Source organism: Rhododendron vialii, chromosome 4a, assembly GCF_030253575.1.
Source record: "Rhododendron vialii isolate Sample 1 chromosome 4a, ASM3025357v1".
NCBI classification, from domain to species: Eukaryota; Viridiplantae; Streptophyta; class Magnoliopsida; order Ericales; family Ericaceae; genus Rhododendron; species Rhododendron vialii.
Window position 1 is genome coordinate 18,068,845 of NC_080560.1, and position 17,778 is coordinate 18,086,622.

General features: G+C 37.0%; 1 protein-coding gene and 1 long non-coding RNA gene across 3 annotated transcripts; one reads left to right on the forward strand and one right to left on the reverse strand.

Annotated features, from left to right (window-relative positions):
* Positions 1-1,966: 1,966 nt before the first annotated feature.
* LOC131322756 (uncharacterized) lies at positions 1,967-3,080 on the forward strand. The gene is made up of 2 exons (XR_009198951.1): positions 1,967-2,873; positions 2,913-3,080. It is a non-coding gene; the product is annotated as an uncharacterized LOC131322756 (long non-coding RNA).
* LOC131322750 (alpha-L-arabinofuranosidase 1-like) lies at positions 2,741-14,354 on the reverse strand. Of its 2 annotated transcripts, none has more exons than XM_058354197.1 (18): positions 14,052-14,354; positions 13,240-13,409; positions 12,556-12,610; positions 12,151-12,362; positions 10,631-10,752; positions 10,377-10,524; positions 9,168-9,237; positions 7,494-7,639; positions 7,361-7,406; positions 7,201-7,253; positions 6,352-6,496; positions 5,886-6,004; positions 5,680-5,751; positions 5,467-5,570; positions 5,038-5,094; positions 4,740-4,938; positions 3,818-3,964; positions 2,741-3,214 (listed from the first exon to the last, which is right to left on the reverse strand). In XM_058354197.1, exons 2-18 carry the CDS (start codon positions 13,405-13,407, stop codon positions 3,065-3,067), a joined length of 2,013 nt encoding a protein of 670 aa, XP_058210180.1. In that variant the 5' UTR covers positions 13,408-13,409; positions 14,052-14,354; the 3' UTR covers positions 2,741-3,064. The 2 variants fall into 2 exon arrangements, with proteins under 2 accessions (XP_058210180.1, XP_058210179.1); XM_058354196.1 differs by lacking the exon at positions 14,052-14,354 and adding an exon at positions 13,525-13,677.
* Between the last annotated feature and the right edge of the window lie 3,424 nt (positions 14,355-17,778).

A 17,778-nucleotide genomic window follows, 5' to 3' on the forward strand; every position in this document is an offset into this window, starting at 1 on the left:
AAGTGGAGAGAGATAGATAGAGGAATTTATTAAGAATTGTACACAGAGAAAAAAAATCCCAAAACTTGTAAGTGAAAAAAGTGTGAATAATTTAAAAAAACGGGTGGTCCCGTAAAAAATCAACTTAATCCAATATGTATAGGTGTTCGATTCAATCTTATACTTTTCATTCAGATTTCAGATTTATAAAAAAATTAAAGATTGGATCAAACACCTACACATATCGAATTAAGCTAATTTTTCACGAGGCCAACTCGGTTTTTTTAAGAAAAAATATTGAACGTCTTAGATTATTCGTACGGGACCCAGAATAGATCATGCGGCCATCGGTTCCCCCGGTTTGTTTCCCCAATCGGTCTCCTTAGCTTTTTTGGGGTAAAATTACTCTGACACTACTTACAGCTTGTTTGGATTGTGAGAAAAGAAAAAAAACTGAGAGACCACTTACAGCTCGTTTGGATTGAGAGAGTTTGTGAGCAAAAAAAAGAAGCTGAGAGAGAGGAGACTCTTTCCTGCGTTTGGATTGCTATAAATAGATGAGAATTGGGGAGAGAGGGTGAGAATAGGTGAGATACAAGAACCTCTTAGATGCCCCCATTTTGTTTATCACTATTTTTTGCAGCCCTGCTATGAGCAGGGACAATCTGCTCAGACAATTCGCAAAGACAAACGCGTTCGGCCCTATTTGGATCCCGAAAAAATCTAGAAAAATATCCATAAATTTTTGAATATTATTTATGGGGCCCTGTAAAAAATCAGCTCCAGTGGATATCGGTAAGTATTACTTTTGGATTCGTAGGGGCGAACTAAGCAGTTTCGCCCCTACTTATCCAAAAGTAATACTTACCGATATCCACTGGAGCTGATTTTTTACAGGGCCCCATAAATAATATTCAAAAATTTATGGATATTTTTCTAGATTTTTTCGGGATCCAAATGGGGCCAACGCGTTTGTCCCTGCGGATTGTCCTTGCTCATAGCTTTTTTGTATTTTTTGTGAGATTCCGTGAGAATGGATTATTTGGGGAGATCAACTTTTTAGATTGTCAATTTTACCCTGCTAATCTAACTGAAATACATAATTGTCCCAAGGCATAAAATGCTGTCACCGTCGCCACCCCACCACCACTTCATGTCCTCAACCCACCATCATCGTTGCAACCAATGACAGAGCTACTTGTGGGCATATGGGGGCCACGGCCCCCATGTTGTTTCGGGGTTTTTTTTTAAATTTAAATTTAAATTTTAGTTATTTTTTATTTGTTAAGAATTATGTTTGTATTGAATGTTATTTAGACATTTAAATGCTTAAGAATGTATTCGTTTTGGGTCCCAAAACCCAATTTCTCTCTCTACTAATGGTCTCCCATAAGTTTTTTCTTTAATTATTAATCTCATTTATCTTTCTATCTCTCTCCACTGATTATCCAAAAAACCTCCCTCAAAATCTAAACCAAACAAACTATTAAATTATCGAATCTTGAAATTTCAAAATCTCGTAGTTCATAGTCCGGCCCCCACATTTATGAAATACTGGCTCCGTCCCTGGTTGCAACCCACCCCCCTCAAATTGTCGATGCAATCCCAAGACATTGAAAGAAACGGGAACACCAAACTGAAACTAAACAGAGAGAGACACCCCACCCCAAAGAGAGAGAGAGAGAGAGAGACGTCCCTCCCCAAAGAAAGCCCTTACCAGGAAACCCTAAACTATATACAGAGAGAGTATTTTAGAGAGTAGGGAGAGGTTAAACTGGTAAAAATATATGTGACACTCTATTTTCTTTTCTCTCATATTGTCTAGCCAAATAAGATTGGAATAAATATCCCCAAAATACGGAGTATAAAGAGTTTCCAATCCACTTTGCACACGGTAATTCCTCCCACGTATTTTTCAAGCACTTCTCACAAACTTTTTTTTTGGTAAGTCACTTCTCACATACTTTCAGCACTTTACTCATGGTTATTGAGGCTAGTGAGACTAGTGACCACCATATGAGGTTTAGTGCGTTTTTACTTAATTTACCATTCTTATTGTTTATTCTTACTTTACGAAATTGGATTTGTCAGTAATTTTGGCGGACCAAACCAAAGGTTTTTTTTTTTTTTTAGGGAATAGCAAGAAAGTCATACAATATAGGTTAGAAGGTTAGTAAATTAGTAGACGTTAAGTCGAACTCGAGACCTTAGTGAGGTTGGAAGAAGTACCCAACTAACTGAGCCAACTTGCAAGTTCGACCAAACCAAGGTTGTATCATTATCGATCGGAGCTAATCGTTACTATCATAATGAAAGGACTCACTACAAAGGCAAAAGTCCAACCATGTACCTCAATCTCAGCTCTCCAGACTCTGATAGAAAGAAAAGAAAGCCCTAAATTGTACGACGGTGGAAGGGGATCACAATATTGGAGACTGGGTCAACATTTAAGTGGAAGGGAATTACCATAGTCTGGTTTTTATATGATTTGAACAAAAGCCTTCTAGCTTTACAAATTACAGAGCTCACTTGAGTTTTGCACTCCACTTTTTATTTGGTGGAATGGGCATTGAAGTTGCTCATTGTTTGGCTTCTAAGGGGCTGGGGGGTCTTGTACCTGGATTAATAGGCCCCTTTGTAGCTCCATCCTCCATTAAGCATGGATGGGTGGTATGTTTCTGGTTGATTCTCTGATCCTCATTATCATATAAATTAAAATAAAAACCACAACTAATGGTGGTGGGCAGTAGAGAATCGAGGGTTGTAGTAAACCACATTATAACTCCTTTTATTGTAGTTGATTTCCAAAAAAATAATAATAATACAACAAAACTTATTTATGTAAGATTGCTGATCATACAAGTAGAGTTTCCCCAGCATAATTAACAAAAGAAGTACAAGAAAAAACCAAAATGAGAGAGAGAGAGAGAGAGAGAGAGAGAGAGAGAGAGAGAGAGAATATTTACAACATCAGGCCACCAACATAAGTTTGGAGAATTATCTTTGAGATAGCTAAACAACAGAATTGGTAGGCTGAGATGCCAAACCAACCTCCACTTATCATATTCATTTACCGTATTGATTCTCAAATAGAAGATTTGCTGTTAGAATCAGTTCGTGGGATCCAGAGTGTTCTCGATTCTATTGGCAAATCAAAAGAAGTGAAAGAATGTGGAGAGAGTACGTCTTCCACGTTCACACCAGCATTTTCAAGTAGACTTTTGATAGGAGACACCTGCGTAAGAATAGAAAAGAGCAAAAAAACCATGTATTCTTTTTAGTTGCCTGCTTTCCAAATGTAACGCGCAGGGGGGAGGTTAATATGGTAATACAGCAAAAGATGGCGATTTTTTTTGAATTTATCTCCATCTTTATACAAATTTGAATCTTGTTTGTTAATGTATAGAGTGGATCATCAGTTGCCTGTTTTCCTAATGTATAGAGTGGATCGTCAAGAAATGATTCATGTCATATATAGTGAACCACAAAGTAGGAGAAGACTTTGCAGAAGGGGTTCCACATACTTGCGCCTTTCGCAGTTCTACATGTGCAGTTTCTAAAATCGAGTATTAGGATAACAGATGCCAGCAACACCTGAACAAAACAAAAAAGGGCAACCCAATGCACAAGGCTTCCGCTATTGCAGAGGATGGGGAAGGGTTAGATGTACGCTGTCTTACACTACTCAAACCCGTGACCGCCAGGTCACATTGGGGAAACCTCACAATTGAACAAGACATGTAGGAGATAAAAGACACTGGACAGTACTAATAACATAGACGAATTGTTAGCTTTCTTCTTTATTGAAAAGTAATGAATTTGAAGATGACCCAGATACCTTATTTGGCTCTTTGAAGGAGTTCTCATCCATCAGGTTGCTAGATGTGAGAACAGTCTTTGTTGATCCAAGTGATTGGAATGTGTTCTGCTCCATTCCATTAATTGAAATCTTTAGATTCACAATGTTGCTCCCAAAGTTCACGATCTGGAAAACAAGATATTCGGCCCAAATAAACGAGGATGTAAATGAGATGACAAACCAAAGACAGTCACTCAGCAACTAAAATCTGCAGGCCTTGTGAACTTATTATCACAGCTTCCCAACATAATAGGGCAAGTAAATATTTTGTCTACACTTCATTAGGATGTCATATTTGATAACAACACAAAAAATGATGACACGTCATCCGCAGCTATCAAGCACAATCCAGTGAATCAACCCATTGACAGCAAAAGGACAAAAAAGACAAGCGTGATAAATCGTATTTCCTGATAACAATGACATAATTAAATAGAACAAAAGGGTGTATTCGGAACAATGGATGATAAAATATGGGAACTTAACAACATATTTTGAGGATTAAGACCAACTACATATTATGGTACTGATCATACGGGTGCACTGCGACCTACTGAAGCTGTCACCTTAATATTTACAGTTTGTCTAAATTAGTGATAGATTTGGAAGCATGGTACACATACATTCAGTTAGCAGTTTCAGGCTCAGATTTGGGCATTTGAGGCAGTGGAGTCCAATAGTTGCGGATCAGTTGGTCAATTCTAAGAATAGGCATCAATGCATCAAAATAGGCACATGTAGGGTTTGAACTTTGAAGAGCATTTTCTGATGGTCAAAGAAGATATCGGCACCAAATATTTGAAAAACTTAGTACCCAACTTCAATTTGACATTTGTGATCATATTCTTCATGTGTATTTGGGACTAAGCAAGAACATTAGAAGAGAAAATGTAAACTAAACCTTTATTCTCAAGTAATTCTTGTTATCCTCAGAGTTTTTCCAAGCAATAGCAGAAGCAATTAGGGAACTTGAAGAATTTGCTTGTAGTGTTGAATTAAGCAGAGTGCCACCACTTGACTCCGAAAAAAAGCGTTGCATCCAGAAACTAGGAGTTCCATACAGCTGGTAGGAGTTAAAAACAATTGCATCTGGGTTCCACCTGTATTGAACATATATTAGCATACTAGTTTAAATTATTACAGAAACACATTAAGAGATCAGATGAAAAAGTTGTAGAGAAAAAGAAGGGAAAATGTACCGTCTGTCATTGGCATTCACAAACAGAGGTGCGTAGCTTGCCATTTCAACAACGTCGCTGCATTGGAGGATCCAATTCAAATCCTCAGTAACTTTAGCAGTGTATGACAATGTAAGACAAAAGCTAGCATAAAGTTGATAAGATCTAGATGACTATACATAAACCAGCCAACATGAATGTATTTCTCATAATTTTTTTATTAATATAGTCATCAGTTCAACTGTTTGAAAGCATATTTACTGATTGCGAAAAAAACAAAAGTGCATGCCATACGATCTAGTGTTGTATAACGAAAATGCCAGAAACTAATACAAGCATGATAATTACAGCCAAGAAAATGAAGAAAAGAAGTAAGTGCACAGTTTAAGCCAAAAAGATGCACATCAAGAAATAGTAAAGAGCACGGAGTCTTGGAAGAGTTTAATGGACCTGTTCCTTTCTAAGCCAATAAGGAAACCAGCCTCAGCCAGTGCTGCTAAAAGACTTCCTGTACCAGCATCTTTTCCAGTCACAGCATACTCACTCACAAAAGCCTGGAAATCAATCAATAGTGACCCGTTCTTCAGACCCCCTTTTTTCAATTCTTTTTCCAAAATATTGTCAAAAGCAGTTTGATTTTTATCAAAAGGAAGATTAACACACCTTTGGACCACTGCGTGATGAGTGATCGAATTTATGAGCCAAAGAAAACACCGTGTTTGCATCACTATAAATCTGGCCACCAAATCAAAGAATAAGATAGTATGTTGTCACGTAGCTGAACCACAAACCGAAAACCAAAGTTTTACCTGGAGAACAATAGAAATTTCAAATGTACATGCTGCAAAGTGAGACAATTCATATCTTACATGATAATCATAGAAATGGGCAGGGTGATCCAATTGTTGAGTAGAGCCATCACAGTTGGAGATAAATTTGATGTCTGGATAGGCATGTCTAATAGCATCATAAAACCTGAGGTAATTTCCTGCAATGTGCCCAAACAGAAGCAAGTTAAGATTTACAAACATTCTATATCTTTGCACTATTTGATTTTGATATCTATCTTGTGATGGCAGCTTCACCGTTAGGGTAGATTATGAACCACGCTACTGCAATAACATGATTAAAGCCCACTACGGTAAAACTACGCAAAAGCCTAAAAGGGGTGAGCAGCCGATATACCAACAATAGAATAAGTGCAGTAACTTCCTAAAATACATATCTTCAGTTCAAAAAGTCATTTATCCCCTATAATTCCATAATTACTGGATGGTATTTGACAACTAATATATGTTACAAAGACAAAAATAATTGACAAGATTAATTGCATACCACGGTAATTCTTCTTCCCACAGTCTTCGTTCCCAACAGCAACATATCTCAAGTCGAAAGGTTCAGGGTGTCCCATTGCAGTTCGAACAGAACCCCATGCTGAGTCAGGAGCACCCTTAGCAAACTCAAGACTATCCAGGATTTCCTACGATGAAAATGAATGATATCAATGAATGAAGTAATTTAGAGTAGAGACTGCTATATATTTGGCACAATGGCACCAAGGGCACAAGGCTTACTTCTGGAAGACCCAAACACTGCGAAGTTGAAAACAACATATAACTACCAGTAGCGCTACACATTTTCTTAAAATTATGTTAACAGATTCGGAATATGTACAAGTTACCTAACGGTAAGACAGAATAGCAGCTTTGTCAAATAGATGAATTTGAGACATCAAACATAACTCACAGATCTAGCCACTCCACGTTAAGAAAGCTGCATGACTCATTATAAAGAGACGGCCAGTCAACACATCATGCCAAGTTCAATAGCATATACTTGAGTCAATGGGTTTCCGCAATGGGTTAACGCTTTCTTCACCAAACCACTTTTACCCAAAGAAAGTACGAAAAAGGTAAGTTTAAATAGAAGGGAAAATACTCATACAATCACAATTCACAAATATATTTCTTAGTCTATATTTATAAGTCCCCGAGTATTTCTTTCTTTCACTCAGGTGTATTGAGTTACCTTGCCTTCGTGCGATGCCTGATAGCAAATTTCAGTAACATCCATGGCAAATGAAAATATAACGATTCATTTCACATTATTCTCTATAGCTAAGATGACTTTTAGTAAAGTAACACAAGATCATGTGCACATGAAGCAGCAAGCTGTCAGACATACTTGCAAAAAAGGCACAATGCTAGAGGTATCTACTTGATCATTATGGCTGATTCCTGTGGAACATAACCCCAACAAAGAAAAACAAAGATCAAATAAAAAGTATTCACGGTTGATAAAAGTTCTAATAACTATTTGGATCATCGTAAGTAGTTGTAGATACCATTATTGAAAACCCAAACCGGGGCAGCACCAAGGTCTTCTGCCAGCTGCAGAGGCATAATGGAAACAAACCACAATTGACTTAACCAAGACTTAAAACACAAATTAAACAGCACAGCAGCATGAGATAATACCTGAAGAAACTCAAAGTAACCAAGTCCCTCATCAGTCCAGTACATCCAAACATCACCGAAGTGTCCGGGCCTCTCTTCCCATGGCCCAATAGTTTCTTTCCACCGGAATGCATTTCGTAACCATTCACCTTCAACGAAACACCCACCTAATGTAATATCAATTGGATCAATTTTCTTACGAGGTCCCCACAGAGAGAAAATCAAAAGATCTAACATAGCAACTGAGATATATGTAATTCAGGTTAAGAGACAACATCAAGTTTGGACTGTTTAATTGTTCTTCCATTGAATGCATGTCCATTCTTATTACGTATCACGTTTACCACACATGCAATTGTTGCAAGGCCCAATTTCATGAAAAAAGACATCAAGCTTGTAATGGTTGCAAAGCCCAATACTTTATACTAACTTTATCGGATGGCAAGATTTTACTGCTTTTTTTCTAGCGAAAAAAGCAGTGGAACTCTTCTGAGTTCTTGCATACTCACAAAAAGAAAATTCAGTGCATGAGGCAGATCTGAACAATTTGCCTGTGTGTAGAGCTCCATATTGCTCTAAAACAACTAAAAGAAACTCAATAATCATGACCTACTTGTAGAAAAGGTCTAATATGCAAATCAGAAGATGCATTTAAGACGGATTCGAATCCTATGTGAGGATCTTGTGAGGATTTTAATGAGAGGGTGCCACCCAATAAGCCAAGATATCCAACAGTCCAGAACAAAGAAATTCTGCCAGCTCATAAAAATTGTTGGTTACAACACTCTTTCTTTAACGGAGTCTTCTCCGTTAGTTCCCCGTTTTGATTCATCCGAGGTTGACAACGGTGGGCAGAGACAATGATGGGTGGTTCAATGTACACTATTATCTTGTAGTATCTCTCTCTCCTCTCTTTGTTTCGATTTTTTGTTGAGATATTTAATCAAATGTGGGTTATGTTTCTATAAAATAGCTGAGTTAGGGGTTGGCAAATTCCTAGATAATAGTTTCTCATTTTCTTTCATGTTTCTATTGTATTGATAGAAATAGAACCAGATGACAAGCCAAACTCCAAATCAAGGTATATTTTAATGCATTGGACGATTTGTACGGCTCATGGCATCGAGGGGAGACTCTACAAGCCAAGCTCTGTTTTAGTCCCTGTTATTCTTTGGACTTTGTAAGATGGCGATGGAATGGTGCGTGTCTTCCTATTGTAACTCATTTGTAGAAATTTATGAATTTTTAAATGGATAAAAACTTTTGTTGGGTGAATTTGGTGAAGTTTTGGCGGATGGCCATAGCTGTCCTGGTTGAGAACAAGGTTTTGGGCTGAAATGGGAACTGAAACAAAAGTGAAGACTCAGATTTTCTGGCCGTTTGGGTTCCGTCCATCTAAATGACATCGTTTGCTGTTCTAAAATAAAAAATAAAAATTGACATCATTTGAGCACAAAATTGCAAGCAACCCACATTTTCAAGTTTCGCTCCGTTGGATATCTTCGCTTAATAGGTGGCACCCTCTCATTAAAACCCTCACAAGATCCTCACAGATAACAACAAAAACATGATGAGCAATAATGAAACTTATGGTCACAAATGGTAAACCATATAAACTAAAATATGAACTCCAATTATACAAGTACACGAAACAACCCAAGTTTCACAGCCCTCAGAACAAAAAGACACAAGTACCTGGGAATCTGATGAATCTGGGTTTCAAATCTGCAAGCATGGTAGAAAGATCTTCTCGGAAACCATGTCCCTGTAGCAAGATAAAAGTTGTCAAAAGGATAAAAATAGGTCATGGAGAACTAAACCCCATAGCTACCAAAAATTAACTTAATTCCTTAGAGAGAATGTACTACAATTATATGTTTGACCTCTAATCCTTTCCCCAATTAATTCTTCCTCCATGGAAACCAAACCTAAAAGTAGATTCTGTAGATAGGGAAATTTTCAAGTAAATGAACTGGACTTGAATATTAAAGAATTTGAAGTCCAAAAGTCATAGAATTACATGACAAGATGAAAAGCTAATTCCAGTTACATTGAAAATAAATTCAAAGATCCAAAGAATAGTTTACCATGGTTGCAGACATGAAATATGCATAAAGCTTACGTATGGAAAGCCATTGAATTAGCTTCCACGGAAAACTTCAAACGGCACATTGGTCACATCTCATTCATACAAACGACTTCTTTTAGTTGTCAATATCAGTAAAACACATATGCACAGAATTTTAGAAACTAGACAACATAGTTTCCTCCTATCAAGGATTAATCTTCTGCAAAATGACCTTTTGTGTGGGGGTGGTGGTGGGTGGGGGAAAGGAATCCGTGGACGCGCAATTGGTAAATAGAAATGACTGAAAACTAAATAATCACATGGAAACCACTTTAGGTAAGTGACACCCTGCACTCTTTGTTTAGCCATGCAACATTATGATAATCAACAATTACTCCAGGATGTCGCACTTCAATACATTGCAGGGGTATTTATTGGGTAAAATAGGCTGTTTCTGGGGAGAAAAGAATGGTAGTTCTCAATGCAAAATCCCCTTCTTAAACCAGATTGTACAGATAGAATCCTTATCCCAGGGAAAATCTAAAGCTAACAACAAAAGCAATCTATAATATTGCCAAACGTCACTCCCAATTGATCATTAGAAAACGTAATATTTCAGGAGATGCATAGATCATCTACAATTCTTTAATTTGTTACTTGAAGATATAGGAAGAAAAATATATAAAGCCACACATCATATGAGAAATTAATTACAAAGATTAAGCATATGCAAACAAAGAACACTAACATATTTACGACTACTAACCTCTTTCAGGAACAAGTATTCCAAGTTTTCAACTACTAGAAACAAGATGACTTATACAAGAATCACAAACCTTGTATGTGTCCAAGGGCATAGCTGACACTTGGTCAAACCATACAACTCCTCTTCTGCTTGTAGTTAATTGCAGTCTTGCATTATGATTGGTTTCTTTCGCTTCCAAAAGAATCTCAGTCTTTGTCCAGTTTGAAACATCAGCAGCTCTGTCAGAACAACATAAGCACTCTGACTATCCAAAATGCAGGTTAAACATACATGACAAAACATTAAACATTTGCTAAAGGTAGTTACTGCCCAAATGTAGCTCACATAATGTTTGCAGTAGCCAGCATTTGCAACCCACTGGAGCCGGTCAATGATATCGATATATTAACTGACTGTAATGAACGGATATACAGAACGACTTTGTACTTCTTCCCTTGTTCAACATTCTGAGAAAACAGAAAGAAAAATGATCCAGATGGAAACAAATCAGTGAGTTATCAGTTGAGAAAATTTTCAAAACCAAAACTAAAAGAAAAAACAGGCCAGATAGTAGGATGAGAGCAAAAACTGTCATCAATATGGTTCTCTTTCTTAAGAACTATTAAGTGTAGCCTATCAAAAAAAGAACTATTAAGTGTAGCATGAAACTGAATTCTATGAGCTATCGGCACTGGATTAGACAATTATCTATCAACAGAAAAAAAGAAAAGAAAAAGGGCTTGTTTAGTATGGTTATATGGTCTATAATGGGGCAACAGGCTTATATAGGATGAGCTGCATGTTTCAGACTGGAGGATTTGCAGGAGTGCTGAAGATTTGCATGTGGCTATTATCCACAATTGACTAAGCCCCTTTTGGCGGCCCTAAAACATGGCACTTAAAAGAAAAATCCAACAAACAATGTATGTTTCAGGAATAACAGATGCATTTACTGGATGTGATAACGAGGCAAAAACTGATATGATACGATTCAGGACTTTCTGGCCTTTTTGCGGTGGTGAATTCTTATCAAACATACATCTGAAAGTAAAAGTAAAACTTGTGCATTGTGTACAGTTTCTACGAAAACTAGTTCAATACACATCACATTCTACCTTCTCCTTGAGAAATCTATACAAGACTCACAATCTCTATAAGCCCACCCCATCAGACCATGTTCCGAGCTAAGCAAAAAACAGATACCCATTCCATGTCACATAAGATAGAAAACAAGATTATGTTTATTTGTGCACGGGAAATGGGAGACTGAACTACAGGACAAAGCATGACGAAATCAAAAAATATAGCTGTAAAAAGCATAAAGAAGACAGGTGCTGCGTTCGCAGCCTAGGACTTAGGGGTTTGCTCCTTCCTAAGGTCTCATGTTCGAAACCTGTCACATGCTATCAACTCCTTTTGGCTAGTGCATATAAAGCTTTGCTTTGGCTTTAATTGGAGTCCCAGTAGTGGACGGTGGAATTGGTCCCCCAGGATTAGTCGAGGTGCACGTAAGCTGGCCCAAACACCTAAGTTATCCCAAAAAAAAAAGGATAACAAATTTATTTCCACCACACTATTTGCTTCTGAGATCGATAGAAGATGCAGCCTGATATCCTACGCATAAGATCCATACACCTTATATATCACAATAGCTACTTATTCATTTCTTAACTATGTACTCTTAGGAACTTAGATATTTTGAGGTGACTATGACCTGCTAGACATATATGTCAAGCGATCAGTAAATGTAAAAAAAAAGTCATGTTAGAAATGGATATCGAAGTCTTAACAAGTTTCCGTGCTACATATACGCCGAGGGGAAAAGGGTTACTGGAAGTCTTCTAAAATGGATGGTAAGTTCTTACCATGCCCCAGAATCCAGGGTTATAAACACCAACCCCTCCATCTGGACATACATTGGAGCCGTCTCTGTCACAAAGCACATCCATTCGAAGAGCAACTTTGTTTCGATCAAAGCATGATGAACGGTCAGTTGATACAACAAGAGATGACTCATTCCCAATGATAGACCAAGGATCAATATTGGAGGGAGTATTAGGGCCCCCCGCTTCAAAACCTGAAACTCAAATTTCGCAAAAAGAATCTGTTATTTCCATGTATCCACAAGGATGTCAAATGGAGACACGCATTTTTTCAACTAAAGAAAATTTGGGCTTAAGCACAATAAAATTTTAGAGAACCTTCCCCCTTTGCAAAGAAGGAAAGGGAAAAAGAATGCAAATGAATTCTCCAGAGGAATTAGATTTGACCTCTGTTGCTGACGAGCTCAGCCCATAACCCTCCAGCCCCAGCATGGTTGATTTCCTGCATAGCATTTCAAAGAACTGTTGTCGTCCACCATCAAATGTATATACAGCAAAATAACATCTGGTGAGTAACTCTACATCTGGCATGGATGCCGTGTACTTTTGCAAGGGATGCATACCTTGCCAATCCCATTCACATGATTTAACAATCCTCATAGTTTAATACATTCAAACCATTCACATGGTTTAAGTAGATCTGATTTGTGCAACTTCAAATCTAAAACTTACATGTTTTCTCCTTAACATGTTCATAGAAACTGTGAGATGGATTTGTGAGTGGTGATATGGGGGGAAGCTTGTTCATAACGTGTACTTATAAAAACTCTGGCAAGCTCGAATGCGAATGATGAGCATTTAGATTTTCAGAAATAATTGTTGAAAAGTTTTCTGCAAAGATAATTCTGGAAACTGCAGGGCATCAATCCGAGTGACACCTTGACCAAAGATGGGAAGACAAAGGGTGGATCGAGGGTTGTACAAATAGCAGTCGAAACAGTATTGAAAACAATACTGAATTTGAGTATAACTAACAAAGTTAGGAGATCAACAACGTGCCAAAGACAGCCGTAATTGTAACAAACACGTAATATGCACAAAAGACGGATCAGAATGAGTTAGTAATCTCACCTCAAAGAAAACGCCAAACAGAGTTTCGGGTATCTTACGTCCAGAAGCTTCAGAAGCATTTACGAACAGCCAAGCTGTCTGATTAGTATCAACCTCAAATGCAGAACATTGATACAAGACACAGAGCCCAATAATGAACCCTGGGATGACTCGACTGAAACAACTCATTGCTTCAAAAAACAAATGAGGGACAAAAAAAGTCAATTCGCTGATATAACAAAAAAAAGTCCATTCAGAAATATTCTGATCAAAGAAGAAAGCACAAACATCACAAACTGTTACAACCTCCTATTATCATCATCAAAATTTAGTCTTCATAAGGTGAGCTGAAACCATCCAAATAAGATGAGAGAACTGTAATATAATGGCATAGAGAGTGAACATGACATTCCTTTGAAGAGAAGACCATTCAAGATTCAAAATTTCACTTTAGTTTTTTTTTTTTTCCAAGAAGGAGTTTCAAAATTAAGGTAAGGAATGATCAATACGAAAGTAAGAGCTTCTGTTCATAAAACTTGTGGAAAATATTGCCCAATTTGTATTGAAACTGGTCAAATAGGGGGACAAAGAGGGAGTAAAGTCTTGCAAAGTTCTATGGATGCTAACTGTGTGTATCCCTATTACTGTTAAGAAGTTGACCATATATGCAATCAATAGCACAAACCCAATATGATTATAAAGCAACTCGGATCAATTAACCATTAGATTATAGAGAAATACCCATCATAGAAAAGCCGGCAAGGGTTTTGATATTTGATACAAAGATCACAAATTTTCCTACTATAAAATGGAATTGAGTGAACAGCATTTACCTGAAAGACCCAATAGTCTTCGGAGACGACCGGCTAGAGAGAGAAGAGAGTTGGGGTTGTGGCTGGTGAACTGGGTTTATTATTTATATGCATTTATGATTGAATTGAGTAGATATATATACACATATATACAAGATTTCCATAAGCCCATAAAGTGTGTTAATTCTGTTGCTTGGCGCCGAGATAATGTTCCCAATCGAGGAGGCGGAACCTCCTCATCCCGCTTTAACCTTGCTTTCACGGAAGCAGCTGTAGCTTGGGGGGAACTGTTTCTTTAAAGTTTCTTTCTTTTTCAACTTCTTGTTTTTTTTTCTACTTCTTGTTGGACTGTGTTCTTATCTAATGAAAAATGAAAAATTTCAAAATACTCCCAATCTTTACTCTAAATTTCAATTAGACTCATAACCTTTTAAAAAGATCAATTTTACTCCCAACATTATCTTTCGTTAATCAAAGCGCCTCCTTCAGTTTGAATGACTAACGGATATCGTTAAAGGCTCCGTTAAATAGCGTCCCGATCGAATTTCGATGATCCGAGCCGCTCAATGTGTTCAGAACATGATTTTAAGGGTACATCGAAGAAATCAGCCAAAAAAAAATGATCGAAAAGGGTTTGATTTGAGCAGTTTTTTAGTAAACTATTCAATAAAAAACTGTACAGATGAAGCACTTCCCAGTCTTTTTTTACTGATTTCTCATTTGGTACCCTTAAAATCACGTTCTGAACATATTAAGCGGCTCAAATTATAAAAATTCGATCGGCAAAGGGGAGGTGCGGACCGATCCGAATGTTGTTCAAGTTAGGACGCCAGATTTTGCTTCAGTCCGCACCTCCCCTTTTCCGATCAACTTCCGATAATTCGAACACAGGTATCCGCAAGAAATCAGCAAAAAAAATGACCGAAAAGAGCTTCATCTAAACAGTTTTTTATTGAATAGTTCAATAAAAAACTGATCAAATCAAGCCCTTCCCGATCATTTTTTTTGCTGATTTCTCGCGGGTATCTTTGAAATCACGTTCGAATCACATTGAGCGACTCAGATCGTAGAAATTCGATTGAGAAAGGGGAGGTGCAGACCGATCCGGATTTTGTTTAAGTCAGGACGTTCGGATTTTGCTTCTGTCCGCACCTCCCCTTTTCCGATCGAATTTCAATTATTCGAGCCACTCAATGTGATTAAAACGCGATTTTAAGGGTACCCGCGAGAAATCAGCAAAAAAATTAACCGGAAATGGCTTGATTTGAGCAGTTTTTTATTGAACTATTCAATAAAAAATTGTTCAGATGAAACCCTTCCCGGTCATTTTTTTTGTTGATTACTCGCGGATACCCTTAAAATCGCATTCTAATCACATTGAGCAGCAAGATCATCGAAATTCGATCGAGATGCTATTTAACGGAGCCTTTAACGAAATCCGTTAGTCATTCAGACGGAAGGGGGTGTTTTGATTAACGGAAGATGACATTAGGAGTAAAATTGATTTTTTTAAAAGGTTAGGAGTCTAATTGAAATTAGAATAAAGGTTGGGGGATATTTTGAAATTTTCCCCAATGTTTTGATTATCTGGTGACATTGGAGCACCGCCACGAGTGCTAAGAGAGCACGTGGTGGGCTCCAAAACACAAGAATGTCTGGTAGAGAAAAAGAGTGTTGGGGTACCACGTCTCAGTACTTCAAGACGTACCATTAAATATTACTCATCATCTAGAGTCACTTTACATGGAGACAAGGATGTGTGGTGTGCATTGGTGAATAACATATATCTCGTCGTGGGGCTCATTATGTATCTCGTTATTTGATCAAAATCGGCCTATTTGTTTAGTTTATTGAGTGCATAGCCCCATAAAAATTCAAGTTAATCCGACACCGATAACTAATTAACCGCTGTTGCATTTTGAATGAAGATGAGATGGTGTTGCATTGCGTTTACTCCAAGATCAAAGTGCTTATCAGCTGTCACGATTTGTACATTATTGATCGAATATTTTGAACTTTCCACCCAAGTAGTTTATCTGTCACATCTGGTGCATTTTTGCTTCCACGCATGAAATCATGCTTACGCTATTTTATAGACTACTAGTGAATGGGCTGCTTGCAAAGGCGTGCAAAATTAGATCCAATACAACTAAATTTCGTTGTTCGAAGTGCAAAATAAAATATATTTATAATTGAATATTCTAAATCTCGTTAGTAAAATTCATGACCCAATATTAAAAGAAACAAGAACATGAGATATCAAAATTCTTACAATTTCAGAGGGGTTTTTTTTTTTTAATTTTTAAAATCTTAGTATATGAGACGTTCTTTTTAGGAGAGAAGAATTTTACTAGGTATTTGAAAGGGTTCGAAAGAGAAGAAGCATTTCTAGTTCGTGTTTTTGGACTACTTTTTTTTGTGATATGCACCCCTCACTCAATATCTTGTTTTAATACAATTTTTGTTCACTTTTTTTTTGTTCGAGATTCATACCCAAAATAATACTTTCATTTCGGATTTTACTATCATATATATTTTAGACATTTCTTTTTTATATTGTGCGTGACTTAGTAATTTGAGAATACTATTTGTATGCTCTTTAACTTTTTTTTTTGCAAAATGATAGAAATGCATTGATGACGGGTATGCTCTTTAACTTGAATATCCCTTTTTTCAGTCTTTTGTTTGGCAGTAACGGTCCTAACAGATTTAAAATTGGACATTCAGGGAAGCTTTATGAATTTTCAGGTAGGGGAAGAATTGTCAGGTAGGTGAGGGTATTATTAGTATAAAAATTGCTTAGTCAATGATATTAGTAAATAGGGAAATGCTAGTAAATAAATCTATTTCGTTCTAATTTTATGTGGTTGTAATATTGTTAAATTCTATAATATATAACTATACATCCATCCCGTATGGAAACTATTCTAATAGAGTGTTTGATTTTTTTTTGCCATTCGTTAAACTTATATAATCTACTCTATTTTAGGGAACTTGAGGAGGGAGATGGGTGCTTACTGGAATCAAACCATGCCCATGTGTATCGGAATATAAAGGAGGCACCAACTGCACTCCGGCCACTCTGCTTGCGTTCGATGTTATTTAGTATACATATAAACCATATAAATCACCGCTAAACTACTCTTCCATCCTTCCCAAATTTTTAATACTCACCAAAATTTACAATGCAGAGTCCGACTTAAATTTTACTTGATAAGGGTTCCAACCTCAAATTAATTGGCAATAGGTGGAATAACCTCTAGAATATAACAACTAAGCTTGCTTGAGTGACTTAGACGAGCGACATGCGATAAAATCTAACACTCATCCTCACGTGAAGGTTCAAATTGCAGAGACGAGGAGATTTCACTTGGGTGACGGAAGGTACATAACCATGCGAGGTGTGACCACCCAAAACTAACTTTGATACCATGTTAAATTTCTTGAAGCATTCCAACCTAAAATCAATTGGCTATTAGTTGAGTAGCTTTTGAATATATTTTAGTCAGTTTAGGTGGCTTAGATGAACGATATCAACTTTAACTCATCATTATTTTGATTTTTGCTCAAGTTTTTTCTTGACCAAAATAATGTAAAAACAAAAATTTATGATAAAAACATTTGTAGAGATAAAACTGTTTTCATTAACTTGCACATGCAGGTTTAACTTAACAATTTATTTTCATTTTTCCTCGTATAAAATAAAAGTCCAAAAAATTGACTTTTTCAGCTTTTGCTTGGATATTTC

Bases quoted from the DNA above. Each gene is read 5' to 3' on its own strand.
- LOC131322750 (XM_058354196.1), bottom strand. The intron at 12,611-13,239 runs GTGAGATTACTA...AATGCTATGCAG, and splicing joins TGTTTGGCGTTTTCTTTGAG to GAAATCAACCATGCTGGGGC. The intron at 3,965-4,739 runs GTTTAGTTTACA...CTTGTTTTCCAG, and splicing joins AGAATTACTTGAGAATAAAG to ATCGTGAACTTTGGGAGCAA.